Here is a 21,744-nt window from a genome sequence, read left to right as displayed (position 1 = left end):
TTTTGCTACCTCCGGAAGTCTTATTGATTTTTTAATTATGTGTAATTAAATAAAGAATTATATTTTTGTACGTATTCACGTCTCAGTGTCTTGTGATTGTGGGAGGGAGACACGAACTTGTGTGCCCGTTTATGGGTATTTCCTCAAATTCAATACTGGGGTGGCGTAGTCGTGACTTGTTGTAGCTTTATTGTTTCCTCTCGAACGCCACATTAATAAACAAGTGTTTTCTCTAAAAGTGTCGACTCGGCTGCAAAGATGAAGTTGACGATCGCCATCTCCGTGTGAACGCGCTTATAGAAAGAAATGCACATAAATAAGCCTAATAATGGATTATCAGAGAGTAGCCTTTTTCTTTTTTCGTTTTGAATTATTTCGTTTAAAGACATTTCAAGCTTTGTGTATTTGATGTATTTGTCATGTCTGTGTGAGGCATACACTGAGTTTCGTTAAGTTAGGATGCTCTAGTTCACGTGCAATGCAAGTGAGCGCGCGGGCGCCTCCGTTAGGCTATATTTGTTTCGTCGGCCTATTCATTAAATACAGGCAATTGGTTGATGAAAAATTGATTAAAATTAAGATACAATTTATACAAAACAAAATTCACTTTAAAGAAAGGCTTTCTATAACAACTTCAACTTCAACGGTCAAAATCAATGTCTCATATTCCGCACCCTATCTCGGTCGTGCTGTTCACTTTTCATAAATCAAATGGAAATCAATGAAAAAAAAAAAAAAAGGTATAATATTATAACAAATATGAAACGCGCTTTTTTAATGGCTACAACAGTATAGTAGGCCTACATATCCTACTCTCTATTTGTAGCCTACACATTTCTGCACATTAATTTAATTCTGAATTTTGCACACACAAGCTGAAAGGCATTTGTTCAAATCAAGTTCACGGATAATTGTGCGGGCATTTATAAGCCTAATCATTATGATACTAAAATCCTAACAAATAGGCGATGCTATGTACAAAAAATCAGATGAGCCCATAATATGAACGGTTAAGCATTTTCCTCCCATAGAAAACCATTAGGCTATAAGAACGCTTAATGTGGCTTAATGCAGATTAGAATGTCCCCTTATGTCGAAATAACGAGATATCGATACTAGGCTACTGTGTCCACCGTGGTCTCCTTTTTGATCAGCGGAAACGATTTTTGCTTGTTTGGGATCTGACTGTCCAGATTTGAAAAAGTTAAGCAAACTTTTTCAAGCTTCAATCAGTGGTCATATAAATAAATTAGCACGGTTTTTACATGTAACACTGTATACTGTACCATGTCACCTTTTGAAAGTAGCTTTGCACTTCAAATAACGATTGGATCGATTATATTGTTACGCCACCAGATGGCGACAAATTACTTTTAAAAAACATTTGTGATTGAATCGTTCATTCAGGAGATTCGTTCAAAGATGCTGATTCATCTATGAAACAATTGTATTTGATTGAGGAATTAAATCATTCATTCAAACCTAAGTTTTTTTAATAAATAATTCAGATTAATGAAACATTTTTGTAGACTTCAGCAATTAAGATAAATTGTTATTTTTTTAGTTGTTTGTTCAGAATCGTGATCTCTAGTTTTATTCTCAGTTTATTCAGAATTGTGTTGCTCTAATACATAGCTTGTGTATCATTTTGTTCTATTTAAAGTAATGTATAGACGGTAGGGCCCGAAAGTGACTCAAGCCCAGGGGCCCCCACCACCCTAAGTCCTGCCCTGCTCACACACACACACACACACACACACACACACACACACACACACACACACACACACACACACACACACACACACACACACACACACACACACACACACACACAGGACAGTAGAGAAGCGAGTGAGTCCTCACACACTCACACACACACACACACACACACACACACACACAGGACAGTAGAGAAGCGAGTGAGTCCTCACACACTCACTCACACACACACACACACACACACACACACACACACACACACACACACACACACACACAGGACAGTAGAGAAGCGAGTGAGTCCTCACACACTCACTCACACACACACACACACACACACACACAGATTTGAGCCTGTGTTACGAGTGACTGTCTTGAGTTCTGAAAGATCATATCGCTTCTGAAATTGGTGACAAAATGATTGTAAAAACTGTAATAGAAAGATGACATGAATAAATATTATGATTGATTACTAGAGATGGAGTTGCGGGGGGGGGGGGGGGGGACTATCTATAGACTTAATGGTTTATTACTGTACAAACTGTACACACACACACACTTTCTCTCTCAGTGTAAACAAGACAATAAATCCTGTTGGAAACTTTCACTGAGACGAGAGAACCAACCTCAGAACCCTGATCAACAGCAGCGCGACATGTGCTGTGTGTGTGTGTGTGTGTGTGTGTGCGTGTGTGTGTGTGTGAGTGTGTCTCACCATCATGGTTGTTTTCTGGTTTAATCAAATGTTTCCACTTCAAAAGCTGCATTTCTTCATTTACTCTGCAGTAACCGCTGCATTTCTCAGCACATCTGCATTAGATTAATTTTGACTCATATATGATTATAAATGACCAGAGCCGCAAGACACACACACACACACACACACACACTCAGAGACACACACACACACACGTCAAGTCATCTTCATTTATACAGCGCTTTAACAGTGTATAATGTTTCAAAGCTGCTTTACAGAGATAAACGGATATGTAAGGGAATAGTGTTTTATCTTTATAGCGGATCTTGAATAATGTTATTCTCCAGATAAAGTTAGTTTTGATTGATTCACTTCCGTCGAGAGGATCATTAGTTATTAAATTAGAGACCGCTAACACGACACCGTTCTCTCTACACACACTTTACACTGAACCTGTGAGAAACACTGATGAATGCATGATTATGATTATAACGCATTATAACGCAGGGAAGAGCCAGGATGTTGTGAATATAACTCTGATCGTGTTCCTCTGAGTCTAGAGTTCAGGGCGAGTACATCACTAATGCTCATTTATGGGGTGAACTCTCCCTTTAACTAGTTGCCAAAGCAACCTTTATTATTTTGATTAAGTTCAACTTAATGTACTAAAATAACTAAAGCAAAAACTGAAGAAAAAAATATATAGATATGTTTAAAAAAACTTGTTTTATTGTTTTAGTTAAAAAACTAAAGCTTTTACTAAAAGGACAATGAAAACATAACATAAAAATAAAACCTTAAACTATGTTGACCTAGAGCCGTGTGTGTGTTGTACCGGTCGGGTGTGTGTGTTGTACCGGTCGGGTGTGTGTTGTACCGGTCGGGTGTGTGTTGTTGTGCGGCAGCAGATGTTCCTCCGCTCGAGCAGAAACTAGTTTACGTCTATATTTGGGATCTGGCGTCGGATCACAAACCGTTCCGCCCGTGACGTCACACAACGGGCTGAACCGCAGACCGAACGCGAGCATGCGTGACCTCTGACCCCTGCGACCGCTTCCTGTTATGAGCCCGAGCACACACACACACACACACACACACAGCCAGACGGGTGTTTACTCAGTCTCACCTCCACATGTGCTCAGCGTCTGCGGGTTTGGGTTGTTTTTCTCCTTCAGGACCAAACCTCCAAATCCAGAAGCAGATTCAACGCCCGCGCGGAAAGAGCAGCGACACCCTCGAAACCGCGGGAAAACACGACTGTCTCTGTGTGTGTGTGTGTGTGTGTGTGTGTGTCTGTCTGTCTGGTGAACCTTCTCAACAAACATCCAGCAAACAATCATGCTTTCGGAACATTATGATATGTGTGTGTTCACACCGGCTGCGCCTCATCACGGCGCTGACGCGCGTCTACACACACACACACACACACACACACACACAGGTTCTGTGGTCACTTCTGGACATGTGTGTTAAAGCTTTCCAGAGACATCACACTGATGACACACAGTATCAATCCCATGATGCTCTGCTGCCACCTGGAGTCCAGCACTCGAGCATGATCTTACTACACAAACCCAGAGACGCTCACAATAACATATTTAATTACATGATGCAAGTCAAGTTTATGAACATTGAAGTATGAAAAATATCCGGAACACTTTGCAATAAGGCCTCATGCATTAGTGATGTTTTGGGTTACACTTTATTTTTAGGTGTCTTTGTTACAGTGTAGTTGTACATTGAAATACTTAATAATAAGTAATATAAATTAATTATAGGGTTAATATTTAGTATGTAACAAGGACATGAAAATTAAGTGCTGCAGTATTATTTTTTACAGCATTTATTATATTGAAACTTCACATTTAAGTGTTACAGTTTTATCACATTTGTGTTTACATTAAAAGAGCATCATATACGGTAATAAATTATGTTAATAAAAGAGCACACCGACGCTTTCATCATTACAGTTTTATTATTATGTATCTGGATAGAAACGCACATGAATATGATGATGAAGAATCACCAGAGCATCTTTATCACATTCAGTCCCAGAGAATCCAGCTCGTTTCAGACGTTTCTCATATCTGTGTTAAAGAGGACAGGGGGCGGAGTCTGAGGGCAGTGGGCGGGGCTGTGACAGGGCGGAGTCCGTGTGCAGTGGGCGGGGCTGTGACGGGCGGAGTCTGTGTGCAGTGGGCGGGGCTGTGACAGGGGAGGAGTCTATGGGCAGTTAAAGGGCTGGAGTCCGTGTGCAGTGGGCGGGGCTGTGATGGGCGGAGTCCGTGTGCAGTGGGCGGGGCTGTGATGGGCGGAGTCCGTGTGCAGTGGGCGGGGCTGTGATGGGCGGAGTCCGTGTGCAGTGGGCGGGGCTGTGACGGGCGGAGTCCATCTGCAGTAGGCGGGATGTGACAGGGGCGGAGTCCGTGTGCAGTGGGCGGGGCTGTGACGGGCAGAGTCCATGTGCAGTGGGCGGGGCTGTGACGGGGCGGAGTCCGTGTGCAGTGGGCGGGGCTGTGATGGGCGGAGTCCGTGTGCAGTGGGCGGGGCTGTGACAGGGGTGGAGTCTGTCTGCAGTGGGCGGGGCTGTGACAGGGGTGGAGTCTGTCTGCAGTGGGCGGGGCTGTGACGGGGCGGAGTCCGTGTGCAGTGGGCGGGGCTGTGATGGGCGGAGTCCGTGTGCAGTGGGCGGGGCTGTGATGGGCGGAGTCCGTGTGCAGTGGGCGGGGCTGTGATGGGCGGAGTCCGTGTGCAGTGGGCGGGGCTGTGACAGGGGTGGAGTCTGTCTGCAGTGGGCGGGGCTGTGATAGGGGCGGAGTCCGTGTGCAGTGGGCAGGGCTGTGACGGGGCGAAGTCCGTGTGCAGTGGGCGGGGCTGTGATGGGCGGAGTCCATCTGCAGTGGGCGGGGCTGAGCTCAGTGTGTATGTGGCGCTGGTTCAGGCGTCGCCGGAGCGTTTGGCGGGTTTGGCGACGAGGCGTCTCTCTCGCTCCAGCTCTCTCTCTCTCCGCTGCTCGCGCTCCAGATCTTCCTTCTGCTTGTGTTGCTGCAGCTTCAGCGCTCGCTTCTGCACACATTCACACACTCTTCAATCTTAATCTGCCGTTCCGTCTCAAACGGCAAAGCTCACTAACCCAGGATAGAGTATGGAAGCTTGTTTCTGCCACGGAATAAAAATACAGGATTTCCTCTCGGAATCCTGACCTTCTTTCAGTCGTAGTTAATATCTCACAATTCAGACTTTTTTCTCGCAATTCACACTTTTTTCTCGTAAACGCAAGTTTATATCTCGCAATTCAGACTTTTTCCTCAAAATTCAAACTTTTATGTTACAAAAGCAAGTTAATATCTCGCAATTCAGACTTTTTTCTCGTAAACGCAAGTTTATATCTTGCAATTCAGACTTTTTTCTCGTAAACGCAAGTTTATATCTCGCAATTCAGAGTTTTTCCTCAAAATTCAAACTTTTATGTCATAAAAGCAAGTTAATATCTCGCAATTCTGACTTTTTTTCCGCAATTTACACTTTTTTCTTGTAATCGCAAGTTTATATCTCACAATTCAGACTTGTTTTACGTAAATGCAAGTTTATATCTCGCAATTTACTTTTTTCTCGCAATTCAGACTTTTTTCTCGTAATCGCAAGTTTATATCTCGCAATTTACTTTTTACTCGCAATTCAGACTTTTTTCTCGTAAACGTAAGTTTATATCTCACAATTCATATTTTTTCACGCAATTCTGACTTTTTTCTCGCAAATGCAAATTTTTTACATTTCACAATTCTTGGAAAAAAGTCAGAATAGTGAGAAAAATGACCTTTTATCTATTTCCTGGCACAACAAGCTTCCGTAAAACAGGAAGAGTAAAGCATGACTCGGCAGAAGAGCTCAAACCTTCAGTCTGGTCGTCTTGTCGTGCAGAACGATCATTTCTTTGCGGATGTTCACCAGTTTGCTGTGATAGGCTTTGGCCTCTGTGAACTGAAACACATCGGCTGTCAGTCTGGCGATGGTTCTACGAGAGAAACCACGCCATTTAAACTCACCAGTGCGTTCAGATCAATCATGGCGTTGCACTCGCGGAACTTCGTGACTTCCTGCTCCAGCGTATCCAGCAGAATAACCTGGTTTTGTCTGGAAGTAAGAACAGATACAGGATCATTACAGGACAGGAGCGCAGCATTTTGAATTCATAAGTGTGTTTTTGAAGTCTCTGGATCTCATTGGTCCTCAGATCATCAGTGTTAGCACGGGTTAGCACACGCCGTGGTTCAGTGTGTGTGTGTGTGTGTGTTGTGCGCAGTGGTGATCGTACGTGAGTTCCTGCAGGGTTTGCTTGGAGGCGTCGAGCTCCGGCTGATAGTGAGACAGGAATCCCTCCGTCAGTCTCTGGATCGTGAGCTCGTCCACACACACCACGTCCTCCATCACCACACACACTGCAACACACACACACACACACACACACACACACACATCAACATCACGACACACACCACGTCCTCCATCACCACACACACTGCAACACACACACACACACACACACACACACACACACACACACACACACACACACACATCAACATCACGACACACACACACATCCTCCATCACCACACACACTGCAACACACACACACACACACACACACACACACACACACACATCAACATCGCGACACACACCATGTCCTCCATCACGACACACACTGCAACACACACACACATCAACATCACGACACACACTGCAACACACACTGCAACACACACACACCCTCCATCACAACGCACACTGCAAACACACACACAATTATATTTTACATTTATGCATTTGGCAGACGGTTTTATCCAAAGCGACTTACACTGCACACATTTTACATTTCATCAGTTCCTGCTTTCCCTGGGAATCGAACCCATGACGTTGTGTTGCAAGCTGAGCTCCACTGTTTGAGCTTTCCACACACATCAACATCAAACTAGGCTTTTATTAGAAGACTAGCATTTATGAATGTGATATTTAAAATAAAAAAAGTTTTTTGAAGCCTGTGTGTGTGTGTGTGTGTGTGTGTGTGTGTGTTCACCTGTGTCCTGCTCGCTTTCCTCCTGCGGTCTGTCCATCATCATCACAGTCACCAGCAGCCTCTGTAACACACACACACACACACACACACACACACACACAGACACAGACACAGACACAGACACACCACAGACACACACACACACACACACACACACACACACACACACACACAGACACACACACACACAGACAGACAGACAGACAGACAGACACACAGACATACACAGACACAGACACACACACACACAGACACACACACAGACAGACAGACAGACACACACACACACACACAGACACAGACACACACACACACGCGCACACACACACACACACAGACAGACAGACAGACACAGACACACAGACAGACACACACACACACACACAGACACACGCGCACACACACACACACACACACACACAGACAGACAGACAGACAGACAGACAGACACAGACACACACACACAGACACACACACACAGACATACACAGACAGACAGACACACACACGCGCGCACACACACACACACACACACACACACACACACACAGACAGACAGACAGACAGACAGACAGACAGACAGACAGACAGACAGACAGACAGACAGACACAGACACACAGACAGACACACACACACACACACAGACACACGCGCACACGCGCACACACACACGGATGAGATTCCTCATGACAGTAGCGGTGTGCACGTGACTGATCGCATCTGTGTGAACACGAACCCTCTTGAGCGCATCTTTCCCGTCAGAATGTGACTCTTCTTTTATCGTGTGGTTTGATGGCGGTCCGCAAGCCTGATGTGATGTGATAGTGAAAACGCTTCCAGGAGCGGCTCACAAACATCATGTGACCGAAGCTCATGTGACCCAGAGACTGTCACAACACGACGCGCTGCCACTCCGGGAGCACTTCCTCCTTTAATCACGTGTCGCTGAGCGACGCCTCCGATTGGCGGAACGATTGTACCGGAGTCGAGCCACCTTTATTTCTATAGCGCTTTATACAATAATACATGTTGTTTCAAAGCAGCTTTACGGTGATAAACGGGACAATTATGCATTTGTTAATTCAGATCTCTCATAAAGATAATCATTAAATTACTTAATTTAATCTATAAAGTAGGCTAGTTCTGCAAAAATTATGTCAACGTCAGCTCAGTTCAGTTCTTATACAACAGCGGACTATATAATATAATATCATATAATATCATATCATATCATATCATATCATTTTATATCACATAATATAATATAATAATATAATATAATATCAGAAATATAATAATATCAGAAATAGCTTTATTGCTGACCTTGAACACAAGGTATTTGTCTTGATACACATACAAACACAACAGTGAAATGTGCTAAAGAGATATAATATCGTATAATTACATGTTAATTTTGCACATGAATGTGCAGTTTGAACGGGCGCGCGCTGCAGTAGAGCTGGGACGCGCGCAGAGTGGACGCGCTAACATTAAACACTCTCTCACACACACACTTATTCACACACACACCGAGACTCTGAGATTTTCCCGAACTCACACCGCAATGGACGGAACCAGCGAACGGCAGAGTTTAGGAAGGTTTGTGCCCCTCTTTTGGTGATGTTTTCTGTGTGTCCGCGGACGGTCAGCCCTGAACACAGGAACGCGCTGGAACACTGAGGAACGCACGAAACAAACTCCGTTAGCGCCTCAGAGCTGGCGAACTGTGCAGCATTGTCTCTGAAGTGAATTCGACATTTTTCTAAATGTCATCATAATCATTTGTTAACAATTACTTCAGTGAGCTCACCGTCTCTGCCTTACATTATTACATTGTTTAAATGAATACCCGTTTCGCTAACTGCGATTCTGAAATACACAACTTAGACAGTTTCCTCTGATAACAATCACTCGAAACTGTAATGTGGACTCCTTTCTGTGCTTTGAAATGATGTGTATTGTGAAAAGCGTTTACAAATAAATGTGAACTGAATTGAGTCACTGAACTGAATGGAGCGCATTAGTGTGTTAGAGTTGCTCCATTTGACCGTGTCTGGTGTGTGATGATGGTTCCTGTTGCGTTGTGAGTGTGACAGTGTGTGTTGGTAACGCTGACCTGAGCTGTTGTGTTGCAGGTAACCCACGAGACGGTGTCCGTTCCTCAGAGATCCCAGATGTCCGGCAAGCCAATTTGCGTTTAAAAGACGTCTAATATCCGTCCAAACACGACTCCGGGCTCAGACAAGCCACAGTCTGGGCGATCAGTGAAACTTTAATGACGTCGAAACCACAGCCCAAGAAGACGCATAGAACATGTCAAAGAAATGAAACCAAATGCCAAATTCAACTCGTCGGACTATATCTGGTCTTTAATACCCAGCATGCAATATCCGTAATTTCACCGTCTAGGTTAACTATAGACCCGATATAGTCCGGCTATGAGTAACACAGAATAGACAGTTGGTTACATGTTGTTTTTGCCAAAATAACTTGCGAGATGTATGATATTCCATCATGTGAGCAACAGTGAGTAGATGACTATGATGTTTGGACGGCTATTAAACGTCTTTTAAACGCACAATTGCTTGCTGGGATAGTGACTCTTGTGTTTGAGAGTTGCTCTATTTGACCGTGTCTGATATTTGACGTGTCCTGTTGTGTGTTGGTAAAGCTGACCTGAGCTGTTGTGTTGCAGGTAACCTGGCGCTTCGACCCACGAGACCGTGTCAGTTCCTCACACACACGCTCCAGAGATCCGCCAGATGTCGGGCCTGATGGGCCGCGTGCGGTCGGTGTTTCGCCGCGAGCCGGAGGACTGGCACCTCAGCGACGCCGCCGCCTTCGACTTCTCGGAGGATCTGGAGGACGACGAGACGCCCCGGTTCAGCCAGCTGAAGGTGGTGGTGTCGGGAGAGGCGGACGAGTTCCCGACGGCTAACGGGTCGACGCTCACGCGTGTGTTGGACGATGACGACTCGCTCCTGGGCTCCTCGTCGGGTCTGGTGCCGGAGGCGTGTGACGGGTGCCGGAGGAGTCGAGAGAGCGACCGGCGCCGGAGGATCATGAGGAAACTGGGCTTCGCCGCTCTGCTCTACTTCCTGTTCATGGTGGGCGAGCTGATAGGTGAGCGTCGGGGTGTGTGTGCGCGTGTGTGTGTGTCGCCCGCTCCTGTCACTGGGTTTGTCTTTCAGGTGGGTACGTGGCCAACAGTCTGGCCATCATGACGGATGCGCTGCACATGCTGACGGATCTGATCGGGATCATCGTGTCTCTGCTAGCGCTCTGGCTCTCGGCTAAACCACCGACGCACAGATTCCCCTTCGGCCTCCATCGGCTCGGTGCGAACTCTTCTCAGTACCCCGGCTCATTCAGGCTTTTCACACTTCGGCTAGTTAACCCTGGGTCAGTCTAGTCTAACCCCTGGGTCAGTCTATTCTAACCCCTGGGTCAGTCTATTCTAACCCCTGGGTCAGTCTATTCTAACCCCTGGGTCAGTCTGGTCTAACCCCTGGGTCAGTCTGGTCTAATCCCTGGGTCAGTCTGGTCTAACCCTTGGGTCAGTCTGGTCTAACCCCTGGGTCAGTCTATTCTAACCCCTGGGTCAGTCTATTCTAACCCCTGGGTCAGTCTATTCTTACCCCTGGGTCAGTCTATTCTAACCCCTGGGTCAGTCTGGTCTAACCCCTGGGTCAGTCTGGTCTAACCCCTGGGTCAGTCTGGTCTAATCCCTGGGTCAGTCTGGTCTAACCCCTGGGTCAGTCTATTCTAACCCCTGGGTCAGTCTATTCTAACCCCTGGGTCAGTCTATTCTAACCCCTGGGTCAGTCTATTCTAACCCCTGGGTCAGTCTGGTCTAACCCCTGGGTCAGTCTGGTCTAATCCCTGGGTCAGTCTGGTCTAACCCTTGGGTCAGTCTGGTCTAACCCCTGGGTCAGTCTATTCTAACCCCTGGGTCAGTCTATTCTAACCCCTGGGTCAGTCTATTCTAACCCCTGGGTCAGTCTGGTCTAACCCCTGGGTCGGTCTGGTCTAACCCCTGGGTCGGTCTGGTCTAACCCCTGGGTCGGTCTGGTCTAACCCCTGGGTCGGTCTGGTCTGGTCTAACCCCTGGGTCGGTCTGGTCTGGTCTAACCCCTGGGTCGGTCTGGTCTGGTCTAACCCCTGGGTCGGTCTGGTCTGGTCTAACCCCTGGGTCGGTCTGGTCTGGTCTAACCCCTGGGTCGGTCTGGTCTGGTCTAACCCCTGGGTCGGTCTGGTCTGGTCTAACCCCTGGGTCGGTCTGGTCTGGTCTAACCCCTGGGTCGGTCTGGTCTGGTCTAACCCCTGGGTCGGTCTGGTCTGGTCTAACCCCTGGGTCGGTCTGGTCTGGTCTAACCCCTGGGTCGGTCTGGTCTGGTCTAACCCCTGGGTCGGTCTGGTCTGGTCTAACCCCTGGGTCGGTCTGGTCTAACCCCTGGGTCGGTCTGGTCTGGTCTAACCCCTGGGTCGGTCTGGTCTGGTCTAACCCCTGGGTCGGTCTGGTCTGGTCTAACCCCTGGGTCGGTCTGGTCTGGTCTAACCCCTGGGTCGGTCTGGTCTGGTCTAACCCCTGGGTCGGTCTGGTCTGGTCTAACCCCTGGGTCGGTCTGGTCTGGTCTAACCCCTGGGTCGGTCTAGTCTAGGGTCTCGATTCACGTTCACATTACTCATACTTTAACAATTCTCTTCTTCACTCCAATCAAAACCATCAACAATTGACATTTTCCCCTCAAACTATGAAACTACTGTTTATGCTTCATGAGGGCGGGGCAACCTGTCACTCACAAGAGATCCACCAATAGTAAACCACAACCATCCAATCAATTCCCCACGGACAAAATCAAGCCTCGCCTACATTTGTTTTTGTTCCAGAAACATTTCTCTCGATATACGGCACAATAGAGGAGAAAAGACGAGTGTAGCTTCCCTTTCATGCTAAAATTAAGTTCAGTGTGAAAAGCGCTAGTGTGTCTCTTCCATCTTGTTGGTGTGAAATGCGTCTCACGGTGTGTGTGTGTGTTCAGAGGTGTTGTCTGCAGGTATTAGTGTGTTGCTGATCTATATTCTGACGGGTGTGCTGTTGAACGAAGCCGCTCAGAGAACGATTCATCAGGACTTCACAATCGACGGAGACGTGATGCTGATCACTGCAGCGGTGGGAGTCGCCGTCAACCTGCTGTGAGTCTGAAACACACACACACACACACACACACACACTCACACACTCAGAGAGAACAACCTGTGCTGGGCTTCCTCTTCTCTACGGTTAGATGTGTTCCTGCGGTCATGATGATTAGTCATGATGTGAAGGTTCTTTGTCTTTACTGTCATCTGATGCTTTACTATCTGTTTAACTCATGTGGCTGAGGTTCATAAACCGCTTTTGTTCAGGTTAAAAGTCCAAGAGGAGTGTGTGTGTGTCAACTCACCTTCATTTATACAGCGCTTTTAACAATATAGAGTGTTCCACAGCAGCTTTACAGTGATAATAACGGTATGCAGCCTAACATTGAGTTATAGAAGTCTATAATGTGTTATGTGAACGCTAGGCCGAAGAGATGTGTCTTTAATCTAGATTTGAACTGACAGAGTGTGTCTGCTTCCTGGACAATGTTAGGAAGACTGTTCCAGAGTTTTGGTGCTAAATAGGAAAAGGATCTACCGCCAGCAGTCGATTCTGATATTCTAGGTATTATTAACTGGCCGGAGTTGTGAGATGGCAGTAGACGTGAAGGACTATAATGCGTTAAGAGCTCACTCAAGTACTGCGGAGATAAACTATTTAGTGCTTTGTAAGTGATCAGCAATATTTTAAAATGTATACGATGTTTAATAGGCAGCCAATGCAGTGTTGACAGAACGGGGCTAATATGGTCATACTTCCTGGTTCTGGTAAGAACTCGAGCGGCTGCGTTTTGAACTAGCTGTAGTTTGTTTATTAAGCGTGCAGGGCAACCCCCCAGTAGAGCATTACAATAATCTAGCCTGTGTGTGTGTGTAGGATGGGCTTCCTCCTCAATCAGTCTGGTCATCTTCATTCCCACGGCCACGGCCACTCTCATGGCCACGGCCACTCTCACGGGTCCCCGGGCCGGGGTCAGGGGTCACGGGGTCAGCAGGGTCACGGGAGTCTGGCGGTGCGGGCCGCCTTCATCCACGCGCTGGGAGATCTGGCTCAGAGTGTCGGTGTTCTCATCGCTGCCTACATCGTCAGGTTCAAGGTATGAGTTTCAGACATCACTGTAACAGGAAGTTGAGCTGACACAATAACCCTGCAGCTGATGACAGACGTGTGTGTGTGTGTGTGTGTGTGTGTGTGTGTGTGTGTGTGTGTGTGTGTGTGTGTGTTAGCCGGAGTATAAGCTGGCGGATCCCATCTGTACGTACCTGTTCTCAGTGCTGGTGCTGTTCAGCACAATCCACATCATCAGAGACACCGGCATCATTCTACTGGAGGGTGAGACGTCTGTCTGTCTGTCTATCTGTCTATCTATCGGTCTCTGTCTGTCTGTCTGTCTGTCTATCTGTCTGTCTCTGTCTGACTCTGTCTGTCTGACTCTGTCTGTCTGTGTTTCTATTGGTCTGTCTGTGTGCAGGAGTGCCTCGTCACGTGGATGTGTGTGTTATGCGTGCGGATCTGCTGAAGCTGCAGCATGTGGAGTGTGTGGAGGAGCTGAAGCTCTGGGCTCTAACAGCCGACAGAACCGCTGCCATCGTCCACCTGCGGCTCGGTGAGTTACGCTTGAGACGCATCAGACACATCAGACGCATCAGACACATCATAAACATCAGACGCATCAGACACATCATAAACATCAGACGCATCAGACACATCATAAACATCAGACGCATCATAAACATCAGACGCTCATAAACATCAGACGCTCATAAACATCAGACGCATCAGACACATCATAAACATCAGACGCATCATAAACATCAGATGCATAAGACGCATCAGACACATCATAAACATCAGACGCATCAGACACATCATAAACATCAGACACATCATAAACATCAGACACATCAGAAACATCAGACGCATCATAAACATCAGATGCATAAGACGCATCAGACACATCATAAACATCAGACGCTCATAAACATCAGACGCTCATAAACATCAGACGCATCAGACACATCATAAACATCAGACGCATCATAAACATCAGATGCATAAGACGCATCAGACGCATCATAAACATCAGACGCATCAGACACATCATAAACATCAGACACATCATAAACATCATAAACATCAGACACATCATAAACATCAGACGCATCAGACACATCATAAACATCAGACATATCAGACACATCATAAACATCAGACGCATCATAAACATCAGACGCATCATAAACATCAGATGCATAAGACGCATCAGGCACATCATAAACATCAGACGCATCAGACACATCATAAACATCAGACGCATCAGACACATCATAAACATCAGACGCATCAGACACATCATAAACATCAGACGCATCAGACACATCAGAAACATCAGACGCATCATAAACATCAGACGCATCAGACACATCATAAACATCAGACACATCATAAACATCAGATGCATAAGACGCATCAGACGCATCATAAACATCAGACACATCATAAACATTAGACGCATCAGACACATCATAAACATCAGACGCATCAGACACATCATAAACATCAGACGCATCAGAAACATCAGACGCATCATAAACATCAGACGCATCAGACACATCAGAAACATCAGACATATCAGAGGCATCATAAACATCAGACGCATCAGAAACATCAGACGCATCAGACACATCATAAACATCAGACACATCAGACACATCATAAACATCAGATGCATAAGACACATCATAAACATCAGACGCATCAGACACATCATAAACATCAGACGCATCATAAACATCAGACGCATCAGACACATCAGAAACATCAGACGCATCAGACGCATCATAAACATCAGACGCATCATAAACATCAGACGCATCATAAACATCAGACGCATCATAAACATCAGACGCATCATAAACATCAGACGCATCATAAACATCAGACGCATCATAAACATCATAAACATCAGACGCATCATAAACATCAGAAAGATCAGACATATCAGAGGCATCATAAACATCAGACGCATCATAAACATCATAAACATCAGACGCATCATAAACATCAGAAAGATCAGACATATCAGAGGCATCATAAACATCAGACGCATCAGACACATCATAAACATCAGACGCATCAGAAACATCAGACGCATCATAAACATCAGACGCATCAGACACATCATAAACATCAGACGCATCAGACACATCATAAACATCAGACGCATCAGAAACATCAGACGCATCATAAACATCAGACGCATCAGACACATCAGAAACATCAGACATATCAGAGGCATCATAAACATCAGACGCATCAGAAACATCAGACGCATCAGACACATCATAAACATCAGACACATCAGACACATCATAAACATCAGATGCATAAGACACATCATAAACATCAGACGCATCAGACACATCATAAACATCAGACGCATCATAAACATCAGACGCATCAGACACATCAGAAACATCAGACGCATCAGACGCATCATAAACATCAGACGCATCATAAACATCAGACGCATCATAAACATCAGACGCATCATAAACATCAGACGCATCATAAACATCAGACGCATCATAAACATCAGACGCATCATAAACATCATAAACATCAGACGCATCATAAACATCAGAAAGATCAGACATATCAGAGGCATCATAAACATCAGACGCATCAGACACATCATAAACATCAGACGCATCATAAACATCAGACGCATCAGACACATCATAAACATCAGACGCATCATAAACATCAGGCACATCATAAACATCAGACGCATCATAAACATCAGGCACATCATAAACATCAGACGCATCATAAACATCAGACGCATCAGACGCATCATAAACATCAGACGCATCATAAACATCAGACGCATCATAAACATCAGACGCATCAGAAACATCAGACGCATCAGAAACATCAGACGCATCAGACACATCAGAAACATCATAAACATCATAAACATCAGACGCATCAGAAACATCAGACGCATCATAAACATCAGACGCATCAGACACATCATAAACATCAGACGCATCATAAACATCAGACGCATCAGACACATCATAAACATCAGACGCATCATAAACATCAGGCGCATCATAAACATCAGACGCATCATAAACATCAGGCACATCAGACGCATCATAAACATCAGACGCATCATAAACATCAGACGCATCAGACACATCATAAACATCAGACGCATCATAAACATCAGACGCATCAGGCACATCATAAACATCAGACGCATCATAAACATCAGACGCATCATAAACATCAGACGCATCATAAACATCAGACGCATCATAAACATCAGACGCATCAGAAACATCAGACGCATCAGAAACATCAGACGCATCATAAACATCATAAACATCAGACGCATCATAAACATCAGACGCATCATAAACATCAGACGCATCAGAAACATCAGACGCATCAGAAACATCAGACGCATCAGAAACATCAGACGCATCAGACACATCAGAAACATCATAAACATCATAAACATCAGACGCATCAGAAACATCAGACGCATCATAAACATCCAGATAAGTGAGTTCCCGCACATTAAGATCATGAAGCGTCACAGGCGGGTGTTTTCTGTCACCCTGATACTGGACTAATGGTTTTGCAACTGCTTGTGTTGTGTGTTTAGTGCCGGGGATTGTGGGTAACTGGGAGGAAGTGCAGTCTAATGCACGGCGCCTGCTGATGAGGTCACACGGCGTGACACACTGTACGGTTCAACTACAGACGCAGAGACAAGAGACGCCACAGTCCTGCTCACACTGCCTCTCTCTCTCTCGCTGACACACACACACACACACACACATGGAGAGAGAGAGACAGGGGGCGCCACAGTCCTGCACACACTGCCTCTCTCTCTCTCTCTCTCTCTCTCTCTCTCACACACACACACACGAGGAGAGAGAGGTAAACTGATGTGTCGACCCAGCAGGGTTTTAATGATTGTCTAGCAACTTTTTCTATAATGAATATTGACCTCATTTTGATAAACCTTTATTACAGACGTGTTCACAGGAGAAAGGTGTGTTTTAGGACCCGCTTTTATGTGTGTGTGTGTGTGTGTGTGTTCTGGAGTGAATCTCATGAGAACGGCTCACATTAAACCACAACATTACAAGACAAAACAAGCTTTTGTTGTTTCGCATGAGCAGAATGAGGCCACAAGAAGTTTTTGTGCAACTTTTAATCACATATAAGCTTATTTTCCTTTTGATGTTGCAAAAATAAAATAATAATCTCATTAATGTAATGTTATTAAAATTAGCATAAATTAAAGGCAGTGCAACACAATTTAAAGAATACATTTATTTTTTCACATTGAATTTGGTGGGGTGCTAAAAATACAAAAGAGACGTTAATGTTTTTCATCTAGATAATATCTTATAGATAATTATTATTATATTATATCTGACCTGACCCGCTTTCATGAGATCCACATCTGACCGCACTGAACACTCCAGACGCTCCGCACGGCTCAGTGTCGCATCATAACATTACATATCTGACGTGTGGAGAATCCATCAGTCATCACTGCAACACACACTGCAACACACACTGTAACACACTCATCACTGTAACACACTCGTGTGTAATCATTTCCTGCAGATGTGTGTGTGCATACATGATCTACACAATCTTCCTTTTATCTTTTTATTTGATTTATTTTTCCCTCAAGATGCAGATATAATTATTATTTAACTCTCAGTGCCTCTCATCAGTATTTGGCCGATATGCCTTTTTATTTTTTTATGGTTTTGTTTTGTTTGTTTTCTGGAACTTTGGATGGTTCTCTCTGTTTGTGCAGTGTGTGTGTGTCTGAGGATGATGGAGTTACACTGAAGCGCTTGATAACTTGAAATAAATACATTTTTAATGTCTGCATTCGGTTTTTGAGTTCTCTTGGCATCACGGCTTCAGGTTTAGTGTGTGTGTGTGTGTGTGTGTGTGTAGTATTGGTAGTTTTAAAGTGACATTTGTTGTAAATGCATATTAACCACAACACTTAGCAGGCTCTTTAATGCCTAACAACCAATATTTGTAAGGTAAATCAGTACTTTTTCCTTTAAGTAACCCTATATATTATACGTAATGATATTTTCTTTTCTCTTTTTTGAGCTGAAATGACCAAAAGGGCCTTTCGGACTCAGTCAGCCCATTATTGTGTGTGTGTGTGTGTGTGTGGTCGGACAGAAGTTGATGATGTGCTGCGGTCTCTTAGGAATAGATGTGTGTGTGTGTGTGTGAATGATTTTTATGGAAAGTGACGTACAGAGCTTCTCGAGTGTAAATTCAGTTTCACTGCAGGACAACAATGGAGTCACACGTGATTTAAGTGTTCCGATGATTTTAGTTACTCAACAAATCACTAATATCCATGGAAGTGTGTTTCCGCCATGGAATAAAAAGTCACAATACAAAAGTCCCCTATTCTGCTGTTGTAAAGCTCTACTGTAGCTCTGCGTCTCCTACAACCGATTCACACTCATTAATGTCCTCATAATCTGCAGCGTCGGCTCTTTTCTCTCAGTGTGTGAAGCGCTTCCATCACGCTTTCAGTCTCTAAGCCCCGCCTCTCTGAGAGCTGCTCTGCTGTGATTGGTCAGAAAGTAAACGCTCATTATCATATCTGAATCTCAGCTCTTGATCACAGTGATACGAACAGTAACGATGGCGTGTGTTTACCGTCTCGATCTCAGAGAACAGCGTCTTCTCCACATGAACAACACGAACCCAACTCTTCAGTCTCAGATACACGAGTGTTAGAGGCGGGGCTAAGAGACGCCAATCAGGACCACAGGCTGGCATTATGCTAATTAGTCACAAACGTACGCAGGATCATCAGGAAGTGAAACTGAATTACTGACGACTCGTTTCAGTTCCGAATCTTCTAGTGAACAATAACTCAGTTTATCTGAACTCTTCTACAGCTTTATTACACACTGCATGAGGGAATATCTGACAAAGCGAGTTTATATCTCATAATTAAGATAAAAAAGTCAGATTTGTGAGATATAAATAAACACAATGGTTATACAGCGCACAAAACACTTTCCCTTATACATTCATCTTGATGGGACATTTAAAGACGTGACGCATCAGTGTTCAGTTGTGGTGTCAAACACTTCCTGGTCACATGACGGGCGACATCAGCACAGAACACGTAGCCACGCACACACACACACACACACACACACAATCAAAGAGAGAGACTCGTTCTAACTAGAACTCATTCTTGTGCAACCAGACATAAACGCGCTCAGGCGTGTGGCTGGAGAATGTGGCCTGATGGGAATGTTCATGATGATGCAGAGAGTTTCTGGTATAATAACATGGGCTGTGTTCATGACACACACACACACACACACACACACACACACACACACACGTGAAGCTCTCTAATGATCTGGCGTGCGAATGAACCAGGATCTTCAGGTCAGAGATGAAGGTTTGTTTCTCAGCATGAAGACGGAAGTGAGGGTTGGTTTCCTCTTCAGTGAGAGAGAGAGAGAGAGAGAGAGAGTCAGAGAGAGTCAGTGAGAGAGTGAGAGAGAGAGAGAGTCAGAGAAAGAGAGAGTCGGTGAGAGAGTCAGAGAGACCGCGACAGGTTTGATTTATTCTCGTGTTGTTCTGGCTGAAGGAAACACGGAGAGATATGAACAAGCTGAACGGATTAACGGCTAATTGCATGAATTCATCAGAGAAGTTCAATCCTCGTCAGAGACACAGACACAACAGCAGAATTTCTCTTTCATTCTTGTCATTAATTTATTCAAGTTTTGAGTGATTTTGACAGACAAAGTCCTGAGAATATAGAAGTAAATGAGGAGATCATCTGGTCAGTTTCTTCACCAGCTCCAGCTCCTCCACTGGTTTCCACTGCTGGTTAATCGTCATCAGCTGGGAGAAAACAGAATCTGTTCATTCTCGTGTTTATCACTCTGGCACTGGGAATGAACCACAGTTTGAGCTCCTGCTATTAAATCAAACATTAACCAGCATTAAATTACAGTGAGAACTATTGGCAACAGAGAACTGGGAACTGGTTAACATGACCCGCCAGTCCAGATCGAGGATGAGTTCATTAGGCGTTTACCTTCTGTGGTTTTGACGGATCTAGTGTCTCCCATGGCTCTGGGTTGCTTGTCCTGTTTAAACTATAAAGGTCAAGTAATGTTATCACAGTACAGCTTTTACAACATATGTTGCATATTAAAGGATCAGACTCACTGACATCCCTCATAATCATCATATTATCATACATTTAAAACTTGAATTTGGCTAGAAACCAACAGAACTTCTCCAACTAGTAACAATAAAGCATACAGGAAGCACTTTACATATATATATATATATATATATATATATATATATATAGACTGATAATAATGTTTATTATTAACCGTAATCATGCATTTAATAAATCTATAATAAAGATGTTTCTCACATGACGTCTGGTTTGGTCAGTAAGAAGTAAACGGAGGTGGTCGCTGCTCCGAGTGCGGCACAACCAACAAACCCAATCAAAGGAATTAACTAGAAAATTTCCAGAAAAGAATCAGTGAAACATTTGGAGTCATAAAATATTCCAGATGATGATGATGATGATAAGTCTTCCTCACCTCCTTCCTTTTCTTGAGCAGTTTAATAAACCCTCCAGACATCTTTCACCTGCTACAACGAGGCTTCCTAAAGAAAACAATATCCAAAAATTTTCTTTTCTATTCAGTGTTTCAATGAGAGTTTGAGTCACAGATGAACAAATAGAAACCAAACATCAATGATGATGATGAAGAAGACAGATGTTGAGAGTGAACCGACCTTCTGAAGTTGTGTTGTAAATGCAGCATCATTCTGACTGAGTTGCTCATATAAACACAAAAGAGATGTGTTTGATGGCACGTACACTCACACACACACACCCATCCTCTCACACACTACACCTTCATACTGAAACCGATGCACGCCCTCTGCTGGAGACAATGACAATATGCCTCACACTGTCACAAATATGAGATGAAAAGCATGTCTGAGGATCCGTCTTCTCCACTTAC

At 44.6% G+C, this 21,744-nt stretch overlaps 3 protein-coding genes across 6 annotated transcripts in view; 1 reads left to right on the top strand and 2 right to left on the bottom strand.

Annotated features, from left to right (window-relative positions):
* Positions 1 to 4,375: 4,375 nt before the first annotated feature.
* Positions 4,376 to 8,405, bottom strand: bloc1s6 (biogenesis of lysosomal organelles complex-1, subunit 6, pallidin). 4 transcript variants are annotated; one of them, XR_013798633.1, is made up of 7 exons: positions 8,237 to 8,393; positions 7,500 to 7,560; positions 6,735 to 6,858; positions 6,466 to 6,553; positions 6,314 to 6,400; positions 5,277 to 5,485; positions 4,376 to 4,809 (listed from the first exon to the last, which is right to left on the bottom strand). XR_013798633.1 is itself a non-coding variant. In XM_079621318.1 (6 exons), the coding sequence occupies exons 2-6, from the start codon at positions 7,540 to 7,542 to the stop codon at positions 5,357 to 5,359; spliced, it is 471 nt and encodes a 156-aa protein (XP_079477444.1). In that variant the 5' UTR covers positions 7,543 to 7,560; positions 8,237 to 8,405; the 3' UTR covers positions 4,376 to 5,356. The 4 variants fall into 4 exon arrangements, 2 of the variants coding, with proteins under 2 accessions (XP_079477444.1, XP_079477445.1); XR_013798634.1 differs by lacking the exon at positions 4,376 to 4,809 and adding an exon at positions 4,837 to 5,189 and having other exon boundaries at positions 5,300 to 5,485; XM_079621318.1 differs by having other exon boundaries at positions 4,376 to 5,485; positions 8,237 to 8,405.
* A 539-nt stretch (positions 8,406 to 8,944) lies between these two features.
* slc30a4 (solute carrier family 30 member 4) lies at positions 8,945 to 18,574 on the top strand. Its single transcript, XM_079621317.1, has 8 exons — positions 8,945 to 9,099; positions 10,196 to 10,623; positions 10,692 to 10,838; positions 12,543 to 12,696; positions 13,520 to 13,739; positions 13,870 to 13,975; positions 14,115 to 14,249; positions 17,322 to 18,574. The coding sequence occupies exons 2-8, from the start codon at positions 10,263 to 10,265 to the stop codon at positions 17,474 to 17,476; spliced, it is 1,278 nt and encodes a 425-aa protein (XP_079477443.1). The 5' UTR covers positions 8,945 to 9,099; positions 10,196 to 10,262; the 3' UTR covers positions 17,477 to 18,574.
* Positions 18,575 to 20,436: 1,862 nt separating this feature from the next.
* The window catches only part of cUnh15orf48 (chromosome Un C15orf48 homolog), a 1,590-nt gene continuing 282 nt past the window's right edge, over positions 20,437 to 21,744 (bottom strand). Inside the window, exons 1-5 of the mRNA XM_079621545.1 lie at positions 21,512 to 21,744; positions 21,313 to 21,379; positions 21,138 to 21,226; positions 20,787 to 20,847; positions 20,437 to 20,590 (exon numbers count right to left, since the gene is read on the bottom strand). The exon at positions 21,512 to 21,744 is cut by the window's right edge and continues 282 nt beyond it. Of these exons, the coding sequence (XP_079477671.1) occupies positions 20,522 to 20,590; positions 20,787 to 20,847; positions 21,138 to 21,226; positions 21,313 to 21,354 (261 nt within the window). The 5' untranslated portion in view covers positions 21,355 to 21,379; positions 21,512 to 21,744 and the 3' untranslated portion in view covers positions 20,437 to 20,521. The remainder of the gene's footprint in view (positions 20,591 to 20,786; positions 20,848 to 21,137; positions 21,227 to 21,312; positions 21,380 to 21,511) is intronic.

This window comes from Phoxinus phoxinus (assembly GCF_949152265.1).
Source record: "Phoxinus phoxinus genome assembly, chromosome: 8".
In the NCBI taxonomy this organism is placed as follows: Eukaryota; Metazoa; Chordata; class Actinopteri; order Cypriniformes; family Leuciscidae; genus Phoxinus; species Phoxinus phoxinus.
This window is presented reverse-complemented; position numbering and strand designations above follow the sequence as displayed.

Excerpts from the sequence above, each read along its gene's own strand:
- bloc1s6 (XM_079621318.1), bottom strand. The coding sequence starts at position 7,542 with ATGATGATGGACAGACCGCAGGAGGAAAGCGAGCAGGACACAG. Across the intron at positions 6,859-7,499 it reads GGAAAGCGAGCAGGACACAG|TGTGTGTGGTGATGGAGGAC; the intron begins GTGAACACACAC and ends TGTGTGTTGCAG. Across the intron at positions 6,401-6,465 it reads TGATTGATCTGAACGCACTG|TTCACAGAGGCCAAAGCCTA; the intron begins GTGAGTTTAAAT and ends GATGTGTTTCAG.
- slc30a4 (XM_079621317.1), top strand. The coding sequence starts at position 10,263 with ATGTCGGGCCTGATGGGCCGCGTGCGGTCGGTGTTTCGCCGCGAGCCG. Across the intron at positions 10,839-12,542 it reads CTTCGGCCTCCATCGGCTCG|AGGTGTTGTCTGCAGGTATT; the intron begins GTGCGAACTCTT and ends GTGTGTGTTCAG. Across the intron at positions 13,740-13,869 it reads CCTACATCGTCAGGTTCAAG|CCGGAGTATAAGCTGGCGGA; the intron begins GTATGAGTTTCA and ends TGTGTGTGTTAG.